Genomic DNA, 24,501 nt, shown 5'->3' with positions numbered 1-24,501 from the left:
ATTTTATGAAATGAATAATCATAATTGTGTACCTCAGTGGGGGATACCGATTTCAACAGCGGCAACTGTGAATTGTAAACACAAAAACATATAAAGCATAAGCAACATGCAGGTTAGGTCAGCATCTAAAGGGTTAATGTTCTAGCTAATTAAGCATCTAAAGGGTTAATGCTTTATCTCAAGTGAGAGTGAGAGTTTGCAAAGCATTAAACTACATATAACATTAGCAGAGTGAGCGATCTACTTTGCAGTTAGAGCTCTGATTTTGCATGTTGTAAAAAACAGCACAGATTAGTATGAGTGTTACATTGTATATAACTTTTTATTAAACCAAAATATTTGATCCACAGTAATAATAATGTTACAATCTGAAGAGCTTAGTCTATGGGGTGTAACTAGTAGTTGATGGACAGGGGAAGGCTGTCTCCTCAATGATACCTGCCAGTTAGGTCACCTTAATAAATAGTTAGATTAAAGCTCCTCAGCACATTAGTAAAATTGCCCCCTTTTGCGTGTTATTCCCGCTGGATTGAGTAAATTTCAGTTTTTTCCTGCTGTTTTATTTTTTCTTCTAAATCCACCACACAAAAATACCACGTCTGACATCGTCAGATGTCAAAATAGCCTAAATCGTAAATCTCAATAAAATTCCTCATCTTGGCTATAGTGAAACCTCCTTGACAGATGAAAATCTGGTCTATTCTTATAAAAAAAAAGCTTGCCCCACAGATAAAAAAAATTGAAGTAAAAAAAAAAACCTATAAAACTGCAATTCCACATTAGGTTTACAAACTTTGATGATCTTTAAGACTAACTATTAAATTAAGATGGCCTTACATTGAATTTTTAACACTCTACATTTTAGAGATTTATCAAAACACAAACAAGGTAAAATGAATCAATGTGATCTTTTAAAATGACTACGTGCTAATTTGAGGAGAAATGTAGAAATTAGTAAACATGATTTCATGTGAAAATATGAAGATATCATGACAATAGTAAGTTGTAACATATAAAATGATTGAATGGAGATACATAAAGTAAAGAAACCATGATGCTTTGACATGAAATATCTAATATTCTAAACAACCTGTGAAATACTAAAAACAGGCAAAGATAAAATTGTGAGACAAAATGGAACTTTGATAATCTATTATTAGTATGCAAATTTTGCAAGCAAAAAATGATATCTGGTCTAAAATCAAGGTAATTATCAAATCCTAAAAATAATAGCATGATAAAACTTAAGCTGAAGCAACACTAAAACAAAACTTTTACACAAGCATTGCTACACTGTTAAAAATTGTTCAAAATTTTAAACAACAATGTTTAATGGGCAAAGGGAACAACATTTGCTAAAACATATAAACAGATAAGAATCTCAAACAACTTGTTTAAATACTTTTAGACTAATGCTTTTCAATTCACCCGTTAAACAGTGTTGTTAAAAACTTTTAAACAACATTTTTACAGTGTAAGTAAAAATGCACACATAAAAAAGCACAAAATGGGAACATAACGTAACATAATCCTTCATGTGATTAACAAATGAAGGCACATAAAACCATACAATACTACAGTGTCATCACATACTCTAGTCTATGTGTTAAGAGAATAATTTATTTACTAAATATAAAATGTATGGTATGGTATGGTTTAGACGCAACAAAATTCATGACAATTTCTAACATAACATGGCAACAAATAAATGCAGAAAGTGTAGCATAGAGAAAATGGAAGGAATGGAAGAAAAGAAGGAAAGGATGTGGTAAGGGTGGAATTTTGGAAGCTTTTGGACACAAGCTGCTTGGTAGCAATTAAAACAAACAAAAACAATTGTCCCTTTTTGCCAAATTTAGGTAATATATGATAATTTTCACATGTAAAATTGCATCAAATGTCACATAATAAATACCTGCAAACATGTTTCAATTTGAACCTCATTAATTACTATTTACATGTTGGTTTGCCTGGAGTAATCCAGGGTCCTGGGATTTACTGCTGGGGTTGACTGCCATGACTGGTGTCATAGTATAGCTCAGTCAGGGCCCACACAATAGCACCATAAATGGCCAAGTCGGGCCATATATTAGTATAGGCCATAGGGTTGGCTGTTTCAGGGAGGGCTGAGTAATGGGAAACAACAACCAGACACTTCTAAATTCTGTGGAATGAGTTGAAAAGCTGTTAGTATGTCACAACACATTCATTACTAAGAATATAAACCTACAAATAATGTAAATTAGTAATATGGAGGGTTGTTTTTTTATATGGGGCTTGTGTATGGTAACATATTTTCTGTAAGGATAAGTGTGGAACGGATCCCTGCACCAGGTCTTACACACAAATATCCTATTCCTTTCTTTAATCATTGAGATGGCAGTTCAAAGATACCTACATGTGGTAAAATGTTTGATGCCACTGCAATTTTCTTTTCATTGACCTTGTTAAAGCAAACTTGAAATTCTGTATCTCTATAATCTGTGAGTCCTGCTTCAGGGGTCCTGATCAGCTCTACTGTCCTCTCTATTCAGACTTAGCAAACATTTTAATCACCTTCTTGTATGTAATATGTACCTTTCATCGTTATAAAATCTGGGATTTAAGCTGAAGCTATAATTTACAGTTGAAAAGTATCATTTGCTGTAAAAAACGGTATGGCTTGTGATTGAACAAAGAAAACACTGGGGAGTACTTTTTTCTTTCTTAAATTTGTGAGGATATCACCAATCCCTTGAATAAATCAATGTAAATTCAAATTACTCTGATACCTTATGACCTTTGAACTGCATCTCAAGATGAAGATATAAGAAGCAGAAAAGATAGTGAAGAAATAGCAGGAGAGCTTGTAGATTTTAGTAACTATTATCCAAGAAACATATTCAGTAAAAAAAAACATTTTCAAACAACTCTGCATTTTTTTTGTACATTTTTGACTGTGTTGTACAGCTTCAGAGTCAAAGTTAATTATTATCACTGCTGCTGCCCCAAGAAATTTGGACTAGGATTAGGGTTTTGGGTTAGGGCTAGGGTTTAAGATACATGTTAGTGTTGGGTTAGGATTAAAGGATTAGGATTGGGGTGACAGCAGTGATAATAAAGTTGCTCCAGGCAGCCTCAAAGTACAAAACATGCTTGTAATTGCAGGTTTTTAATCGTCATGGTCTACCTACATAAAATGTACTAAGGGATAGCTTCAGAATCAATCTTTTGATTATCAGCTGCCACCCTGGCACAACCAGTATTCTGTCCTATATTCTATTATTCCAAACAATAGAAGGAACAATAGAACATGGTTAAACCGCTGGTTCTGCCAGGGTGCTGATGGTCAATCTGGGATGGGTTTTGAAGCCGTCCCTAATAATCTGCTGTTAATCTAAAAGCTACAAGCATATAGAAGGAAAAGAAGGCAGTACTAGCACCTAACTAGAAATCTACATAACCGTGTAGAGATAAATATATTGTCAACATAAAATAGGCTGGTGCTTTTATATATGTATATATATATAGATGAGGCTGGTGAAGATGTATAACGGTGGTAACTTACAGTGTCATAGTACGATGTAGGCCTTCCATATATAACGTAATACTTCAGAATGAAAGGCAATGGACGGACTTTTAATGAGCATATCTAAGGTTTTACTAATCCTATTGTACTATGAAGTACATGATGCAGCATTACATTTATACTATATCTGATTTTCTAAAGATGAGCTTTGTAGCTTGTTGTTAGAAGCTTGTAGCATAGATTATTACTGTAAAGAACTACCATTTGAATTATTCAAAATGAGCGATGACTCATGTGTCTTGCAATGATATCTAAAAGTAAGGAGAATTTAACCATGTGTGAACATGAAATAGTGACTGACATATCAAATTCTCTCAACTTATTCTAGCAGTAGCATTTTGCTTGTGTTTGTCAGTAGTCCAGTATGCACCTTGCCCTATAAGCTCTATGAATGAATTATATGAATTGCAATATGATATAATTTATCATCAGTTGATATAAATATGGCACATTAAAGTATACATATTCTTTGAATGAAGGTGCTTGGTCATTTATGTTGGGACAAAATGTTGTGATAGTCGATAGCCTAGCCAGTCAATATTTGAAGGTGATCAGTTAGTTGCAATTGGATGATTGTGAAGTTGACACAGATGATTGTGTTGTCTTTAGACACCAACAGTGAGTGAAAATGACAAACTTAACCCACCTGCTTTGTAATGATGTGCATCATGATTAACTGAATGATTCTTGGATACAATTGTCAACATTAAAGTATTCCCTTACATGGGTGTGGCCATTTTGCACAGTTAATCTTTTGACATATTCAAGCTAAATGAGCAAGTTCTTGAGCAAGTTCTTGATTATTTTTAAGTCAAATACTTTTGCATATTTAAAAAGCTAGCATGTACTGAACATCTTATCAGAATTATACACAGGGATTTTGATATATTATTATTTTCTGTTGCTGAAACAATAAAATATAACACAATTTATAATATTCTTCTTGAATTTGACTGACAAATGCCTCATTTTATTTGATTGTGCCTGCTTTTGATAAAATGCCTGGAAGTGTTTTGAGTATGCGGATTGCATCAAATACAAGGTGGTAAGAAACTAGAAACGTCACAGTTTTTGCCGTAAGGCGTCAATTGGGATGCCTCCACCATGGAGCAATTTAAATTTGGAAAGCTTATATAACAGCTAATGTCCAACTGTTCGAGTAGTAACAAACAAATGTAACCTGAAATGACCTTTGATTTCAGTATGTAGGCATAAAAATATCCCCGGTCTCATATCATGCTGGTATTAATCATCTTGCATCACTATATTTTAGTCTTTCTAGGTGTAAATCTTACCTGAGGTACAGCTGCCTTAGTGGCTTTTTCTATCTCATCTTCTATAACAGCTAGTCTTTTACTGCATTGACTCCATTCTGATTGGACATTCTTGAATTGTAAATCAAGGTTTTGCCTCTCTGTTGGGTCATCTATTGTTTTCTTCTTGTTTCTAGAAAAGAAATGATAACAGTTCAGTTTTGTCAATACCTGCTTTTTTGGGCAAGTTTAGGAAAACTCAAAAGAAGGTGGTTGGTGGGTTTAAACAACAGATGTCAAATTTGCTATGGGGACCTATAAAATAAAAGTAATTTTGCCTTATCTGAAATGTCAGAAGGAATTGAAGTTGTTATCATCAATCATCAGCTCAAGAAAGTATCACACTCCTACTGTCACATATCAATGGCTCAGCGGCACAAAGATGGAATTCCAATAGCTGCTGTGTGTATGATTACCTGTGGCCAGCATGATTTCTTTCATGCATGGTGTATGCACTTATGTGCTTCTACAGAACAAGTATCATACAAGTGAACGCCTACATCTCACAAGTGATTATACCTATACCAGCTAATGGAAGTATGCCTTTCTGTTGCCGAGCTATTAGTATCACATATATACTCAATGCTTTTCAAAGTTTCTGGTGAATACAGCAAACTACAAGGAAATTGCCAACTAGATTCTTATCCCCCCCCCCAGTTTGTATCCCAACAATGCTAATCTTACCTTTTTTCCAGGATTTACATGGGGCTTGTGCCCCCGGAGCACCCTGCTTAAACCCATTAGCGATAACACAACTCAAACAGTTCTGTAGAATGGGCTAGGTTTTATAATCAGGTACACCACCAATGAGCTATGCTTTATTCTGTGCATGGAGGATGCATTGTTCTCACAAGAACGGATGTAAGACAGGAATAACATACAGTTTTATAAAATGCACCTGTTATTATAGGCATTTCTTGACATTCTTCTCTTGTGACTTACTGTATTTCTTTCTTCCTATCCGATAACTCCTTTTTCTTTGCTTCTACCTCCTTCTTCTCCACCTGTAGTCTGTCTGCATCAAGTAGATGTTTCTTGTCGGAATCTTTGAATTTGTTTTCAGCTAGATGGGTTCAAATTTAAGAGAGAGGAAAAAAAAATAGATTAGTAAAGAAAATACTGTAGCTGAAAAGTTGTAAAAATTGCTTTATCCTTTTATTTGGGTTATTCTAGTTGAAATCTATATGCCTTTTATGGAAGACATGACCTTAATCTCCCACCACAGGAGGGGTAGATTTCAAATGGAGTCCCCCATTCAGGTAACCCCCATTTGCAATTCACAATCCCTGTGTGGAATATCAAGGTCATGTCTTCCACATAAGGTGTATGGATTTCAACTGGAATACCCAATGACTTAATGAGAAGAATTACAGTCTCATCCCGCGATTGACTCCATCAAAATATAGATGTTGGCATCTTAAAAAAGCTCATAATAACCCCAAAAACTTTTAGGCCTTAAATAGATGTGTTTCCTTTTGCTGGAAATTTTGAATAATGTTTTTGATCCTAACATCTAAACTGCCGGAGCAATTTAATTCAATATATAGTTGCAGACTGTTTCCATAATTTATAGATCACCATGTCAAGTAGAAAACACCATATGAACAAAAAAGGACCACCCACCTTTAACATGAGGTTCATCTTGACAAAACCAATTTGCTATTACTGACCTGACAGTTTCGGTCACCTTGAACAGTGACCATGATCAGAGTGATTATCCTACAACATCACTCTAATGATGGTACCATCCAAGATGGATGAAACTGTCAGGTCAGTAAAGACATATGTGATGCGATCAAGCAAAATCAGTCGGACCTCAGAAATGATAAACTTTCAGTTTCTTATATGAGAGTAGAAATATTTACAAAGCTGCATTTTGCAGAAAACCCTATTTAAATTGAACAACAAGTTCCAAAGAGTAATTAAAGAGTTTCCAAAACAACAGAAAACAAAAGGAAATAATTCCTTTGTTTAGCTATATCTCAAAATCAATATTTCAGAGTTCCGACTGATTTTGCTTGATCACATCACATATTGGTTTTGTCAAGATGATTTTTGGTTATGTGATTTGATTTGATTTGAAGTATTACAGATGATTGTAATGCATGACACAGTTAGCACAATCAAATACAGGTCAGGTATCTCTGAAAGAACTGTACCGTCAGAAACTTTGCTTGTTAATTTTTTTCGGGTACTTTAATAATCAAGTCAAATAATTTATGCAATGGCACAGTAAAACGGCTTTCATATACAGAATTTTACGAAAATACCTTATTTGTAATCTGTCCTATGGATTCAAATATCAATTAGTTTCTGATGGTACAGTTCTTTCAGAGATGCCCTGTATAGTGTTTTTGGCTCCTACAGACAGCATGTATACTAATTTGCTCTCCATGAGCTACACATAAACATGGTGGTGTTCAGACTTGCTATTCACCCTTTGCATGGGCCGGATCCTGCTGTCTTGCTACCAAAACAAGGTTCTCCCAGCAAACGCATGCACAAAAAGTGCATTTTTGTTTCTCGCGCTTTTCTAGCAACGAGCTAGAATGCTTTTGCAAAGCGTACAGTTTGTACATGTTTGACAGGCGTATGCACACGCAACACACACTTTGCAGGTAGAACCTTGTTATGACCGTGCAAAATAGTCCATTTGGCTTCTACCATACAGTGATGTCAGGAGTTTGTTGCAGTCACTTCATGTGTATAAAGATGCACTGGTTTTGATTGCGCATGTAAACGTACCAGTTCTTTGAGTCATCATACGCAATTTAATATTGTGCCCAATGAAGCATACACTGACTGCCTTGAAAAAGCCAAATGGACAATTTAATGATGCACCATTGGATACACTCTGTTGCCAGGAAGCCAAAACACCACAGATACAATGTTTCATTTTACTAGTTATTCTACTGTTTTGGATTGACAATAACATTATACATTATGTATTGTTCTTAATGAGTTAGTAATTAATATATATGTACATACTACTGATGGAGTTCCACAAGGAAACAGTGATTGGCCCACTCCCAAATCCCTTTTACTTAACACTACACTGTGTTTCAGCTCAAGTTTGGTATTGAAGTAGATGTGTATTTTGCTGGTCACAGTACCAAAAGCGCACATATAACTTAATCCCACAGAGCATATACACACACATACAAGGGCAGTGTATTGGCATGCTTGTGGCACAACCCTGTAAAAGCACTAAATTCACTACCAAACTCAAACTGAAAATAAGTATCCTTTCCAATACTAAATAATGCTGATTTGCTTTGTTTAGCAAAATGAATAATGCAGATGACATTCAGATTCATGTAAATAATAATTTGTTAAATGAAACTAGATGGACCGCGATTCTCGGATGTCGCGGTTTTCGACGCACAGCGTCGACCGTGATGCCTCCACTAAAGGGAGTGATGTGGAATTCACAAGTTGATACAAAGCTTCAAGCCTAAAAGAGGAGACTGAATTTGACCTTAGATGACACCTGGATGACCCCAAAACAACCTTTCAATGACTCCTGGGTGACCCCTGATGACCCCAAAATGACCCCCCAAAATTTGGCTCTAAATGTTGACTGTACCCACCAAGTTTCATGCCCATATAGTAGTTTATACTAATTTGACCTCAGATGACCCTGGTGAGCCCAAAATGACGCTCCAAAAATTTGGCTATAAATGTTAACTGTCCCCACCAAGTTTCATGCCCATACGATAGTGTTTACTAATTTGACCTCAGATGACCCCTGGTGACCCCAAAATGACCTTCCAAAAATTGGTTCTAAATGTTGACTGTACCCACCAAGTTTCATGCCCATACGACAGTTTTACTAATTTGACCTCAGATGACCCCTGGATGACCTCAGATGACCCTGAAATGACCTTCCAAAAATTTGGCTCTGAATATTGACTGTACCCTCTAAGTTTCATGCCCATACGACAGTTTTTACTAATTTGACCTCAGATGACCCTGGGTGACCCCAGATGACCCCAAAATGACCTTCCAAAAATTTGGCTCTAAATCTTGACTGTACCTACCAAGTTTCATGGCCATATGACTATTTTTGCTAATTTGACCTCAGATGACCCCTGCATGACCTTGAACCTCACCCAAAAAAAGTAGCCAGAGTTTTTGACCATGACCCACCTATCCTGAAAATCTGAAGTCAATCCGCCCATCCATGCCCGAGATATCGCATCCGGACGGAAGGACGGATGGACGGACATTGCAAAAACAGTATGCCTCGCGGTGGCATAAAAATGTAATTTCTACTCCATGTAATCTTCAGCTAGATGTCCAAGACATTATGTACTTGTTGTCAATACATGATCTGACACTACATGTTGACAAAACTGAAGTTTTTACATTTAACATCTTGCTTCTGACTGTCATCTTGCTCCTGAATATTGTCTTCAATTTCCTCCGCTACCACACATGGCTCTTCTTTCACACCTGCTGAATGCCAGAAATGTTGGCATTATTGTTAACAAAGATCTGCCATTGATTAACTTGCTTTATTCTAATTATTACAATGTTTGTTAGAGCAAAATTTGTTTTTCAAATGATTTTTATTGTTAGGCGGAAAGCAGCTTTTTACCCTAACATAATATGTGACATGATCAAGTGGAATGAGTCAGATGTCACTAATGTTGTTTTTGAGATATTGGCAAAACAGTGTTCAGGTTCTTTTGTTTTATATTGTTTCAGCCTTTGATAAAGTGCTGATAACTTGGTAACCTAATGTCCAGAAAATAATGCAAAAAACTTTTAATTGAAAATTGCCAACTAAACATGCGACTCATTCCCTTGATCATGCCACAAATTTCTTTCATATGCTTATATTGCAATTTAGGTGTTAAAAGTTGCCTGTTCACAATGTTCATGTATGTGTAAAGGTTGCATAAAGGCCTTTGATTTCCACATGTAAGCATGTATGCGCACAGGTAATATAATTTTATCATTTAAATTTTTTGTAAATTAGAGACAGCATTGTCATCCAAATGTTGCATAAATATGATCAACTTTGCATAAATTAATTAGCATATTTGAACAATACATTTTCCCCCAATGCCGATTCTTCTTATTGTTATTTCCATTAGTAGTTTTATTAGTAGCAGTATTTCATTGTTATAATGCCGTCACCACCATCAATACCATCACCATTATTATATTAAAATATCGCTTCTATGAACAAGTAAATGTTGTTACCAGGACTTACTTAATTGCCTAGTTAGTGGCCGTTTAGGAGGCTCAGGCTCAGGCTCCTCTTGGATTATAGGTTCACTTTTAGATTCATCATGTGGAGGGTCACCTACATGTTTCATATTAAGTAGTTTTTTTACAAATAGGTTTTCTCTTCTTAATTATCATCATCATTATATTCATTGTCATCATCATGATTTTATTGTCATCGTATTGACTATATCAACATTGTCACCATCATCATCATTGTTACTCTCATTTCATCTCACTTATTATCATTACTATACTATCATTATCATCCCTATCACAACCAACAATCACTGTTGTTGTCTCCATCATCACAGTCATCATTATCATCATCATCATTACTACCAACATATTCACCATCATTGCCATCATCATCATCACTATTACTGCCAGCATTATCGTCGTCATCGTCATCATCACCACCATCTATGTCATCATTATCCTCACCGTTGTCATCATTATACATTATGACTAGTAATAACACAAATGATTGCCTAAGACTTCCTCAATTGTCTATAGGCTACCTCGAGTCACTGGCACAAGCTTTGAAGTTCAGCATGTTCTGCGTTAGCTTAGCGTTACTTGGTGCGTGTACATACGTTTACTTGCACGATCAAAGTGGCGCATATGTACATGCAAGAAACAATGCTAAGCCAATGCAGCACATGCTGAACTTCAGAGCTAGTGCCGGTGACTCGAGGTAGATATATAGACTATAGTTAATGGTTGTTTATCATGATTAGACTTACTTAATTGTCTAGTTAATGGTTGTTTAGCAGGAGGCACATCTACAGGTGGATCCGGTGGAGGTTCATCGGGATGCTCAATCTCATCTTTCCTCAATTTCTTCTTCTTTTTCTTGTCCTTTTTGTCTTTCTTCTTCTTGTCTCCTTTCTTAGGTGGTTCCTCTTCTGGTTCCTCATCAAGTTCTTTCTTATCGTCTGTCGAATCTTTCTTCCTTCTAGCAAAAGGCTGTACAGAGAGCAAACAATGATTTCATTAGATAATGTAATACTATTTTTCACTTTAAAACTGTTGAACCCATTTGCTGAATCAAATGCAATTAACCTTTTTGGTAAATCCCATAAGCCTTTGCGAGTACACCTGAGAACTCGTCATTTGACGTCACACCGATATGTGCTGATGAGCACATCGTTTATTGGACATCGTCTGCGCATTGCAAGTCTGCGTGAAGTCAAATGACAAGTTCACAGGTGTACTCGCATAGGCTTATGAGATTTACCGTAAGGTCAATTCTAATTATTATATGAAATATGTGATACTATTTGTACATCTTCCCATCATGCAATTTATCCAAAATAAAATTAAGTGAATGTAACAAACCTAAGCCATACTTTATAATGGTAAAAATAAGCTCTCTTGAGAAATGCATGATGGGAACATGTTAAATGGTCTATCTATTCGGATGTAATAATTATAGCTGATAACTGCAAGAGGTTCATCAATTCAGAATATATAATTAACTCAAGCAAAATGCTTCCATTATCAAACAAGATAAGATTGTTTCAAAAACTTGCACAATTATTTGGTTTCTAAGTGAAAATGCATTAATAAACTTTTTTCAATTAAGGCATGAAAGCAACATGTTTCAAAGTAAGCATCCATGTTTCAAGTAACAACAGTGTGAAGCTATACTACTTTAGCATTGCTGATCAAACAACTACATTAATGAATAGTTGAATGCAATTTTTTTATTCCAAAGAGAATGTAAAATAACACAGAACATCTGGGTTGAAAATTTAAAATGCACATAAACTTTTGTCTTGGGTAAGAAAACAAGGCAAAGTCACTGAAACCATTATGGTGATACCAATCACATACAAACCTAACAGGCATTCTTTAATGTATTATCTCTAAAAATATATATATATGATCTAAACATTTAATAAACCAGTCACCAATATGGCAAAATTGCAATGCAAATCCTGTATGGTGTAAAAAATGCTATATGGTAATAGTTAGTAGTGTAATTGGCAAACTACATGAGACTATGATGCAACATGATGTGATTGACCAAAATGAACAAATTGCTGGTCAAAAACCTTTTTAATGTTAATTTGCTCTACTTTTTTGTACTTAATAATAAATAGTACAGTGATTATACAATGCAGAGGTTTGTGAAATTATTTCAAATTTAATTTGTCCACAACATTTTGACTCTTGCAATTTCTTAAAAGCCAGACAACTGGTTCATTTTGATTTGCATCACACCATTATGTGCATCATTCTACTGGTATCTGCATCAATTGATGACCAATCCATGACAACTAAACTAGGCTGGATGTTGTATGGCAGCTATGGCAGCTCATGTGATTAAAGCTAAATGGCATATCACACTAAGCAATCACTCGGAGTGTAGTGATGTCACTTCCGTCGCTGATCGGCAGAGTGACTGACGATATCTAATTGAGAAGTCCCTAGCATGCCTGAAGCGTCAAGTCACAAGCCAGTTGACTTCAAGGCAACGTTGACACTCTGATGCTTGCAGTGATTGGACACTGCTAGCCATTGTGGACATGCTACCATCGTTTGATCACTAGTGATACGCTATGATTGCTAGCATGATATGCTCTCAATACTAAATGAGGATGGAGTATTTATTGCAGATGTAGTATACACTAATGGGCATGATGATTTGCTGGGCTTAAAGTCAAATAATTCATTTTAAAAAAGTCTGTCAAATTTGGCCGGAAGCTGTAGGCTAAAATAGTTCCCCATTTTTCTAACAGCTTGGCTATTCAGCATAGAAGTGATGACAATAAGAGGATTACCAACCATAGCAATAGATAAATACAATTTTTTAATATATCACCCTGCACTACGATGTTCACTCATGGTACGCATTGAACCATATTATGTCAAAGAACAGGGATAAACACCTGGATTGTATTTCTACAGAATATTCATATCATACTGATCACTTGCACCTGTATGATTAGTACCATTGAAAAAATCCTCTTATTACATCACTTCTACGGCAAATATGCATACAAGTTCTGAAATATATTTTGTTTCTTGGCTCCAAAGGGATCAACTCCTACTATATGTGCATACAATGCATAATAAGCACCTAACTTCAACCCTTCAACTGGACAAATTGCATAAGGTGTCCCAACAGAGAAGTATGATCATAAAACATTACTGACATAAAACAGAACATCCATATTTAACACAATTAAGTCATTATATTGATACAATAAACAATAGATCACATACAAATGATGAGTAACACTCCGCTGATGGTGAACATAACATTAATGTGCAACTGAAAGACAAATACCAGCAACAAATAATTGTTAGTGGTTAGATGTGTTATTGTTAGTACTGTAGTTAGGTTGGATACTGTTATTGTTAGATAGTTATATTAGTACACAACAAGTTAGCATTGCTATCTAGTTAACTTAAAATGGATAACCAATAATTGATGTAATCTATTAATGTTTATAGCTACATGCAAGGAGAGAAAACTACAAAGAAGAGAACAAAGTAAGTATCATTTTGAATACATTTTGTTAGTTTATATCCTATTTTTGTATTATTATAATGATAAGCTTTAGTTTTAACAAATTAACCAATTTACACAACAATGCAAACATACTTCTTCTTTTGGATTATTACAATTTAAGAAACAATCAAAAACTGGCTTAGTTGACATTTTCCAAATTTATCTCGACAATGGAACAGTTTTATCACTGAATAAGTATTATATAAGTTTGACATAATACGAGAGTTTCCACTTTGTTGAACAACGAATGGACACACCAGTAACAGAAAATTCAAAATCAATGAACGTTCCTGATTTAGCAAGACAGATTTGACCATGCTTTTTGGTGGACATGATCATGCATCATATGTGCCATCAATGTGTTACTCACAGTTATCTTAAGGGGTACTACACCCCTGGCCAATTTTGTGCCTATTTTTACATTTTTCTCAAAAATTATAGCTCATTGGTTGCAGGTAAGATACGTATATTATAGGGGCAAAGACTACAACTACTGCACTGAAAATTCATCAACTCAAGGCAAGTAGTTATTGATTTATTGATCAAATATTGGTTTTCCCTCATTTTTTACTGTAACTCCACAACTGTTGTCTGTGCCGAAATAAAATTTCCAGTGCAGTAGTTGTAGTCCTTGCCCCTATAATATACATATCTTACTTGTCACCAATGCGCTATAATTTTTGAGAAAAATGCAAAAATAGGCACAAAATTGTGAAGGGGTGTAGTACCCCCTTAAAGTGTGTCATATAAGAAATATAATCTGTCAGCATAAGCAATACACAGAATTCAAATACCATGATTAACAGAGTCAACAGAGTGTGATAGAATGCAGACCATATTGGCAGGATGTAATACTGATGACTGCTATCAAGATGTGACGTAATCAAGGAAAATAAACCACAAAATATATTTAAAATCAGTTATTAATTTTTTCTTAACTTTGTATCTTTGCATAGGCATATTTACCAAAAATGTGCCCAAACATCCTCAAAATCAGACTAATCCAGTTGAAATCATTACACCCCTTATGGAAGGCATGACCTTAACCTCCCACACAGCAGGTGTAGATATCAAATGGAGTCAACCATTCAGGTAACCCCATTTGAAATTCACACTCCCTGTATGGAAGATTATGGTCATGTCTTCCAGAAGGGGTGTATTAGCCCATTAGAGTTACAGTTCCAAAGATATGTTTTTATGTTGCTTAAAATAATAAGTCCTTTCGCAATTTCAGCCGCGCATGCTCAGAATGTCAACATCCGGTGCATCAACGAAAGATAAAAATGGAACTTATGTGCTTCCATGACAGTGGATATTGAATCCCGTATTGCTCGTCAATAATGTTCCATATGTCGACATTCTGAGCATGCATGGCTGACATTGTGAAAAGGCTTTGTTGCTAAAACTAAAATAAATTTCAACAATTCTATTTCTTGATTGTGCTTTGGCTTCAAAATGTAAATTATAAATCCACTGAAAAAATTACAAACTACAATGTTCCTCATCACCAACTAAGACAAATATTCAACAATAAGTGGGAGACTCATGACCACAAGATGTTTTGATTTTACAAACTGAAATATTGACTGGATATTTTGAAGAAATCCCAATACCGCTATAATAATGATGACCTTGACCTCTGTGTTTTATGTAAACCTGTGTTTTTTAATGTCATAATACTGATATTTGAAGAAATCAAAGTGCAAGTTTCATGAAAGTGACTTCATACTATATGATGACCCTTGACATGTTGACCCTTGACACTGAATATGATGACCGTTGTGGTTTAAGTCACAATACGAATATAATTGAAGAAATCTAAGTGCTGGTTTCATGGATATGATGACCCTTGACATTTATGTCGACCTGTGATATTGAATATGATGACCTTTGTGTTTCAAGTCACAACACAAATATTTTTGACGAAATCTAAGTGCCAGTGTCATGGAAGTGACTTTGATCCAATGTTGACACTATATGGTGACCCTTGACATTATGCTGACCCTAAATATGATGACCTCTGTGGTTCACATTACAACTCACAGCAGAAATCCGCAATCCTGAAACTTTTTTCAACTGTTCAATTTTTCTGACACCAGATCGAAGCAATGTTGAAGACTTATTCTCATCTTTTTTATTGTCATTTTCATCTACAGATGGTACTCCAGCATCAGACGGCTTTTCTCCTACCACTTCAAGATACATTTCATCATCGTCATCTGAATCAATCTAATTGAGAAAATTGCCAGTCAATGAACTTACTCTGATACCTTATCAGGAATTTTAAAGAAAACTATTCACCTATACTGCTTCAACCTAAAAGTACAAACCAAATCTGTGGCATCAGGATCGATGCTTCATCACAAGCACTGCGTGTTAAAATGAGAGGCATAAAGAGCATGGTGCGCTCGGCAAGTACAAATCGCACAGCAGTTGGCGCGCCAAAGAAGCATTAACACACACATTGCACTGAAATAATTATTCTCATACCTCCAGTTTCCGAGGTCTATTTACTTTGTACTTCTGAGTTGACGGACTATATACTTTGTTTTGCCTCAAGTTTGGGAGTGAATTTTATTATGCAGTTGCCCAGCAAGCATGCTGACAAACCACCTATACGTGCATGTATGATGACCTTAGCATACATGATTTTATACTGTGATCAGCAAAATCAACACCAACAACTAAACTTGAGGTGACACAAAGTATAGAGTGACTTGTTGCTATATATGAATAAGTATTATAGAGAAAGCAGAAAATTTCCAGTGTGCAAAATTGGCTACAATTTGGTTGTATTAACATCAAACAACAAGGTCTTTGGTTGTATTTTGGTTGTCTGATGATTCTATATGAAAATTTGTAAATCATTATAGTGACATCAATAACCAACAATATTATACTAACATTACCATAACATTGCTGACATCAGCAATGTTGCGGTAGCATTGTAATAACATTAAAATTACTTTATACAAACTTTCATATGCAACCAAAATAGGATGTTAAATGGATGAGTTCATTTCGCCCACTGGCAATCCTGTAATTGACCTTCTCGGTAAATCCATAAGCCTTTGTGAGTACACCTGAGATGTCGTCATTTGATGTCAATATGCGTCACACCAATGCGCACATCATTTAGCGAACATCATTACTGCACATTGCAAGTCAGCGTGACGTCAAATGACAACATCTCAGGGGTACTCGCAAAGGCTTATGGGATTTACCGAAAAGGTCAATTTATGGATAGTGTATAATTTATGGATAGTGTATAATGCATATTACATAATATATATCATATACTTTAATGCATGGCTAGTTTACTACATGTATAAAGTCACTTTCTTAAATTTACATAAATCATGAATAAAATGGATATGTGAATACTGAAAATTTGATGTCCTTGTTACATGTCTATATTATGTAACGTCTTTAGTTGAAATGGTGTGTTTTTCTACACATAAACTATGCTCTCTAATTTAATGAAAAACAACTGATTTTGTAAATGGATGAAATGACAATACATCTTTATGCAAAATCCTACATTGAGTCAGGTGTTAATTCAATTTGTGGATATGTACAATGTGCCTAGTGTAATACACAACATCTATGTTAATGGTTTCTTTGATATATATTCAAAGTTACTTTATAGGTATTTCAATTAATATGAAATTATGAATAAATATGATTATCATATGAATACTGATGTTATTTGTTACATCTTCAGTTGGAATGCTCTAGTATGTTGTCTACTCGTAGCCGTTAACTCACTAGTCCTGAAGCCTTAAACGCTTTTTGGATCTGATCCGACTTGACATAGTTGGCCGAGGCACTGAACAAGGCCGAAGCCTTCTTCAATAAATCATTTGTGGTTGGTGTGGTTGGTGTAGAGGGCGCTTGGTTACCGTATACTTCTAGGTACATCTCATCTTCTTCATCAGACTGATGTAAAATGTTTAAACCAGTTTAATGCATGATAGTTATAATAACTTTATAACCTGATATTAAAGAAAATTCCACCTATAGTTCATTTTGCTTCCTTGAGAGAGAGAGATAGTAAAACCAGTGTGCGCTCTAGCACCCATTGGTATTAAATCCTGCGAGTTGACTAACAGAACTAGCATGTTTAAATATACGATCAATGGAGGTACATCTGTACACATGTAAAGTAACTTGTACAAAGTACTGACATCCCTCTTTTGAGAAAGCAAAATGGACTATAGTAGCTGGGAGATCTGCACTTTTTGGTGACAGTGCTCTTTTCTGCTTTCTGAGCTTCCTAATGGCTCAACAGTTCTCCTTCATATTTCTGTTGTGGTATTTTGATATACATATTTGCAGAATGATTAAATATTAAAATACAAAATAATAACTCAAAGATTAGAAGTCTTCTTGTCGTCTTTTGGTAGAACGAAGGCACTTTGACATATTATGAAAAATATGGTAAGAAATTCTATGATATGTATAATATAATTATATCAAGTACAAACAGAGGGATTAGTCCAAGAAGGCCATTTCTGCAATAGCTACCATGTGGCACATTTTGAGATGTGTACAATATAGAATGCAGAAATTATCAAATGTCTATAGGGCAGCTATTGCAGATAGGCCTTCTTGCTCTAATCTCACACAATAGGCGTGTTTCTATTGGGACCGTTTACCGGTAAAAAGACGGTAAAGGGATTATTTCTGCTCAATAGAAACTGACCTTCCCGCTATTTACCGGTAAACAGGGGCGAGTTTTTACCGGGTAACGTTTTCCTTCTTGAGGAAGGAAAATAGCGGGACGCTTACCGTAAACGTCAATAGAAACTCACTCCGTTCCGATTGAATGCGCATACAGGGAAGAAAACGGAAGTTGAGTCGAAATTGACCTCTGCATCATGAGCTAGCTTATACCATTCCGTTCTTAAAAATTCTTAGGCCTAATCACATACAAATATTTGACTCACTTGCTATAAATAAAGTAAATGGAAGAAATATTCATAATGCATTATCCCTGCATTATACATATTATGCTAAATATTTAACATGAGTTATGATTTATGACCCTAGTAAAAGCCATGAAATAAAACAACAACAACAACAACAACATCAGCGGATGAATCCAGCTGTGCATGCGAAAAAAATAGAAATCAACTCGGAGCCGCGGCGGTGTGTGCTTCAGAAAATTAGAAAGATTTCATGAATTTAATATTATGTTGTCGATGTTAAATTACTATTCGCTAAAAAGAATTAACTGAAATTAAACTGTGAAAGATGAAATTCCAAGACCTATTTTTTTTTTTTTCATCAATACTGAGTACTCACGTCGATATCACTGAGGGATTTCCCAATGGCGTAATTTGATTTACGAGAACGAATGAAAACGCAAATAAAAAACACTATTCTTCAGTCTTCTTTTCTCATGTTCATGATGTTTGCTACCTCATTTTTAGCCAAACAATTAAGAAAATAGGGCCTACTACAATATTAAAATCCACAATGCTTTGCGATTGACCCGGGGATTGACCCCAGTGCACGACCTTTCGCCGGCAAACTTTAAAGGTGTGTCAATTGACGCTGTTCATCGAGTGTTTACCGGTAAACAACGTGCAATGGAAACTGACCGTTATCCGCCTTTCACCGCTATTTGATGGCGAACAGTTTTACCAGTAAAATGCAGGGGACTCAATAGAAACACGCTAAATGTTACAAATTATCAAATCAATATAGTTGTATTCTTAGTACAGCAAACAATAATGAGCATGAAGGGAAAGAAAAGGAAAGATAAGAAACAGGCAAAGAAGTTCAGTTTGAAGATCACTGCAATCATGTCGTTATACCTAGAGAATAAATAAATAGCTAATTCTAACACCCTGTAAAATATATTCCATTAAGAAATACAATAGCATCTAGCAGTGTTAAGTAAGAAAAGAACTACACAAAAATTTAATGATGATGTCATTAAAACACACTACCATTCTAAATAAACTTACTATTTCCACAACTTCAATTTGGGCTATTCTGGTTGAAATTTTGAGCTGACAAAGGGGGGACATGAAATTTGTTGTTGATTTTTTGGTCAAAACTTCCACTCCCCCTAGTGTAATAAATCCGAAAACAAAACCATTTGCTGAAAAGGGACATTAAAACAGTGCTATTTGAACCCCCCTGAACACAACTGGTCATCTAACAGTGTTTCTGATTGGTTGATAACTTAAAATGCTCATGCCAATTATGACTAGGCTTTAAACTATTTATGGTCAAACTTGCATCAAATGATATTATTAATATGTTCCTTGATTGGTTCAAAATTGGGCACAATATTCATTTCGGCCAATCGGCAGGTAGTTCTCATGGGATTAATAGAAGTTGATTGAAATGTAGCACTAATTTTAGAAAGGTAGCTTAAAAGCTAGGATATATTAAACTTTTACATTGGTGTACAATTGATTGAATTGGACTATTCCATTTAAAACCCACACTACCCCTGTGGAAGATTTAGCTTAATTCTTTTACAGAGGGAGTATAAGTTTAGAATAGAATAGACAATTGGGTAACTTCCATTTGAAATACTCACTCTATATGTGGAAGATATAGGTAAAGCCATAGTATAGTCAGAGTGTATTTCAAAATGATTAACTCTGACCAATTACATTTGAAAAACTGATCCCTCTGCGAAAGATATTTCCAGAATCTTCCACAGGGGTAGTGTGGATTTCAACTGGAATAACCCATTCTTCAGAAAGGTAGCTTAGACGCTAGGATATATTATACATTTACATTGGTGTACAATTGATTACAATTGATTCAATTTTGGTTGGTTTATCATAAAAACAGAGAGGAATTTAAAGATAGATTTTGATTAGGGTTAGTAGCAATTATTAATCACACGATGTTATCCCTGTTACCTTGAATGTTTGGTCATATTTGTCTTTAACCTGAAGCATAAAAAGCACAACATTGCAAAAAAGATATAATAAAACTGATGTTTTTACTTATGTTTTATGCAATGTTGCTGACGAAGACACAGCGTTATGATCTATTTTAGCAATTAGGTAAACATCCCAGCAATAGCTTAACATTGAATAAAATGAACCATATCAAAATAATGCTCACATTTACCTGCGCATGACACAACTATGCAGTTACTATTTTTTTAAAGTAATTTATTTGCAAGTATAGCTTCCAAGCAGTGATTCTTTGCAACACTACAGCAATCTGTGTTTCCAACAAATTAGTTAGCATTTTTATTTTGCTATAATCATTTATTTATTGATTTATTTGCTAGCATAAAAGCAATAATTTTCACAGTACGTTTCCCAAGCGTTCTTTTTTTTAAAGACTGATGTCTCAAAACTCACATTCTTTTTTCCCTTGCCCTTCGACTTTGATTCTTGTTTTGGTGGCGGAGATTCAACAACGTTATCGGTGTCGTCATAAATGTTGTCTGCTTCTGTCTCAATTGATTTTGTTGGTAACGGTGTTGCCTAGCAATTGAATTAGGTTAGTCTGTTAATCACTAACCTCTTAACTTGGTTTATAACAACATACAATGCTTTAACCTGGTTTCCACATCCTCAAGCTGATTTTTTGTACAGAAATATATATTACAATGATATTAGTAAGCTTGTAACTAGGTTTAAGTTTCAAATCTACAATGGCTAAAGTATGTAAAATATGTTCAGTTTATCATATAGCCAATTTGAGTTAGATGTATTTATTGAAGAAGATACATATCATAAATATTATAAGAGAGATTTGGTAAATTCATCTGCATGGAAATAGCAGCATATCAAATGAATATTATGTAATTATATCAAATATAAGTTAAAAACTATAATTACTCATAGCATTCAGTTATGTAGATGGAGAAAGCAAAATTGTCTGTTTCAAAATTTTATTTCATTTAACAAATTTAGGAACTTTTCATCAACATTTTTTCACATTTAACAAGAAGAGGCCTATTATTTCATCAGTAATTGATGTCTCACAACTCACTTTCTTTTTTCCCCATGGCAGGGACATTGACTTTGATTCTTTTGTTGGTGGAGATTCAACAACGTTATCGGTGTCGTCGTAAATTTCTTCTGCTTCCGCATCATTTGATTTTGTTGGTAACGGCGATTCCTAGCAATTGAACCAGTTTAATCTGTTAATTACTAACTTCTTAACTAGGTTTAACATACATTACAGCAATATACACAATGCTTAAACCTGATTTTTGTACAGTAATATATCATACAATGATAATAGTAACCTTGTAACCAGGTCATCTACACCTTTTGGTTTATCGCATAGCAAATTTGAGTCAAAGATGTATTAAAGCAGCTACATATCTGAATGGATCAGCATGAAAATGGCAGAACTTCAAATTAATATCAAATATTTGTTAAATTATAATTATTTACAACCTAGATATAGAAACAGTGGCGTAACTAGGGTTGGTAGCGCCCGGGGCAAGAAACCAAATTGGCGCCCTACCCCCCACCCCGAGAATATTTTAGACCCGCCCCCATCCCAATTCTTGAAACAATTGCGCGCGGAGCTCGCAAAATTTTGGACAAATAAGGCCTACCACTACTTAATTTTTGGTACCAGAAGGTGAATATCGGTCTTAAAATGTTCTTTCAATTGATTTTGTGCTGAAATGCGGCGTGAAGCGCACGAAAATTTTGACTTTCATCGCTTGTAGGGGCGCAGAATCGCAGAGTGGCGCCCGGGGCACGTTGCCCCCCTCTGCCCCCCGGTAGTTACGCCACTGTATAGAAAGCATAATTTTTGTTTCAATGATAGAGAAATATTATTTCATTGTACAAATTTGGGAACTTAGTCTTTTCATAGTCAAAATTTGAAATAACATGTAGTATTTTTTTCCATCAGTAATTGATGTCTCACAACTCACTTTCTTTTTTCCCCATGGCAGGGATGATGACCTTTTGTCCTTTTTTGGTGGAGGTTCAGAAACATTATCAGTATCATCATAAATGTCATCATCTTCTGCATCATTTGTTTTTGTTGGTAACGGAGATGCCTAGCAATTGAACCAGTTTTGAATGTTAATCTTCAACCTCTTAACTAGGTTTAACATATTTTTTTTAACAATATATACAATACTTAAACCTGGTTACCGTATTCTCAATATGACTTTTTGTACAATATATATATCATACAGTGATAATAATAACCCTGTAACTAGTATGTTCAGCTTATCACATACCAAATTTGAATTAAGAAGCCCTGTCAGAGAAGTTCTTCTGTGGTGAACAAAACCTGCCTGGTTATCAAATTAATCAGTCACAAGGTTATCTCTGAATTTGACAGGAGCTAATTGAGGCAAAAACATTCAAACAAATTTGTTGCATTTTAACATGAAGAGGCATATTTTTTTATTACATACTGATGTCTCACAACTCACTTTCTTTTTTCCCCATGGCAGGGACATTGTCTTTGACTCTTGTTTTGGCGGAGATTCAACAACGTTATCAGCGTCATCATATATATCAAGGTAAAGCTCATCATTTTTCGCATCATTTGATTTTGTTGGCAATGGCGGCTCCTAGCAATTAAACCAGATTAGTCTATTAATCACTAACTTCTTAACTAGGTTTAGTATACATTATACAAAAGCTCACATAAGTGAACATTTTGGCAGTGTGTAATGGTTTAAACACTGTCCTATATATGTGATACGATCAAGCAAAATCAGTCGGAAGTCGGCAATATTGATTTTAAGGAGCAAAGGAAATATTTAATTTTGTTTCCTATTGTTTTGGAATCTCTTTAACTGCTGATATCTTTTGAACTGGTTGTCCGATTTCAATGGGGTTTTCTGCAAAATGTAGCTTTGCAAATGCTTGCTACAATCCAATAAGAAACTGGGAATTGAATATGACTGACTTCAGACTCAAATATTAGTGCAACTATTATAACTCATAACATAGTAGTTATGTAGATGTAGAAAGCATCCTATTTTGTTTTTAAAATTTTCGATTAATTTGATAAATTTGGGAATTTTCGATGAAGAGGCATATTGGTTTTTTTTTCCATCAGTAATTGATGTTTCAACTCACTTTCTTCTTTCCCCATGGAAGGGACTTTGACTTTGATTCTTTGTTCGGTGGAGATTCAACAACATTATCAGTGTCCTCATAAATGTCATCATCTTCCGCGTCATTTGATTTTGAAGGTAACACCGGTGCCTAGCAATTGAACCAGTTTTGTCTGTTAATCACTAACTTTTTAACTAAGTTTAGTGTACACATACAACATATTAATTACAACAATATACACAATAGTTGAACATTCTCAATATGATTTTTTGTACAGGAATATACCATACAATGATATTAGTAACCTTGTAACCTGGGTTAAGTTACATTGTAACCTGGGTTAAGTTACAAACTACACTGTAACCTGGGTTAAGTTACAAACTTCACTGTAACCTGGGTTAAGTTACAAAGTATATTATCTGGTTTATCACATAGCACATTTGAGTCAATGATTAGCATGTTCATATCATATCATGCAATTGGAGAGATTTGATGACCTTATCTACATGAAAATGATGGCATTCCATATGAATAATATGTAATAATATCAAATATTAGTTACACACTAACAAACATTCATAGTCTACAGTTATGTAGAAAGCATACATTTTTGTTTTAATAATCTGTAAAGAAACTTTACTTCATTTTACAAATTTGGAATTATTACATTTTAACACAAATAGCTAACTCTTAAATCAATAACTGTCATTGGACTATTCCAAATCCACACACCCTCTGTGCAGTGGAAGACATGGCCGTAATCGTTTACACAGGGGGGCAGATTTCAAATGGAGGCCCCATTCAGGTTACCCCATTTGAAATTCACACTCC

At 34.9% G+C, this 24,501-nt stretch overlaps 1 protein-coding gene across 12 annotated transcripts in view; it reads right to left on the bottom strand.

Moving 5' to 3' along the window:
• The window catches only part of LOC140156783 (uncharacterized), a 267,392-nt gene that overhangs the window by 3,058 nt on the left and 239,833 nt on the right, over window positions 1-24,501 (bottom strand). For 4 of the 12 annotated variants that reach the window (XM_072179762.1, XM_072179750.1, XM_072179752.1 and 1 more), the window contains 11 exons: window positions 23,692-23,820; window positions 23,037-23,177; window positions 22,524-22,652; window positions 21,620-21,748; window positions 20,983-21,108; window positions 10,863-11,085; window positions 10,103-10,195; window positions 5,824-5,944; window positions 4,864-5,014; window positions 3,548-3,589; window positions 33-65 (listed from right to left, as the gene is read on the bottom strand). In XM_072179762.1, the coding sequence (XP_072035863.1) occupies window positions 33-65; window positions 3,548-3,589; window positions 4,864-5,014; window positions 5,824-5,944; window positions 10,103-10,195; window positions 10,863-11,085; window positions 20,983-21,108; window positions 21,620-21,748; window positions 22,524-22,652; window positions 23,037-23,177; window positions 23,692-23,820 (1,317 nt within the window). The remainder of the gene's footprint in view (window positions 1-32; window positions 66-3,547; window positions 3,590-4,863; window positions 5,015-5,823; window positions 5,945-10,102; window positions 10,196-10,862; window positions 11,086-20,982; window positions 21,109-21,619; window positions 21,749-22,523; window positions 22,653-23,036; window positions 23,178-23,691; window positions 23,821-24,501) is intronic. The other 8 variants (XM_072179760.1, XM_072179761.1, XM_072179758.1 and 5 more) reach the window with 7 other exon arrangements.

This window comes from Amphiura filiformis, chromosome 7 (assembly GCF_039555335.1).
Source record: "Amphiura filiformis chromosome 7, Afil_fr2py, whole genome shotgun sequence".
Lineage (NCBI taxonomy): Eukaryota > Metazoa > Echinodermata > Ophiuroidea > Amphilepidida > Amphiuridae > Amphiura > Amphiura filiformis.
This window is presented reverse-complemented; position numbering and strand designations above follow the sequence as displayed.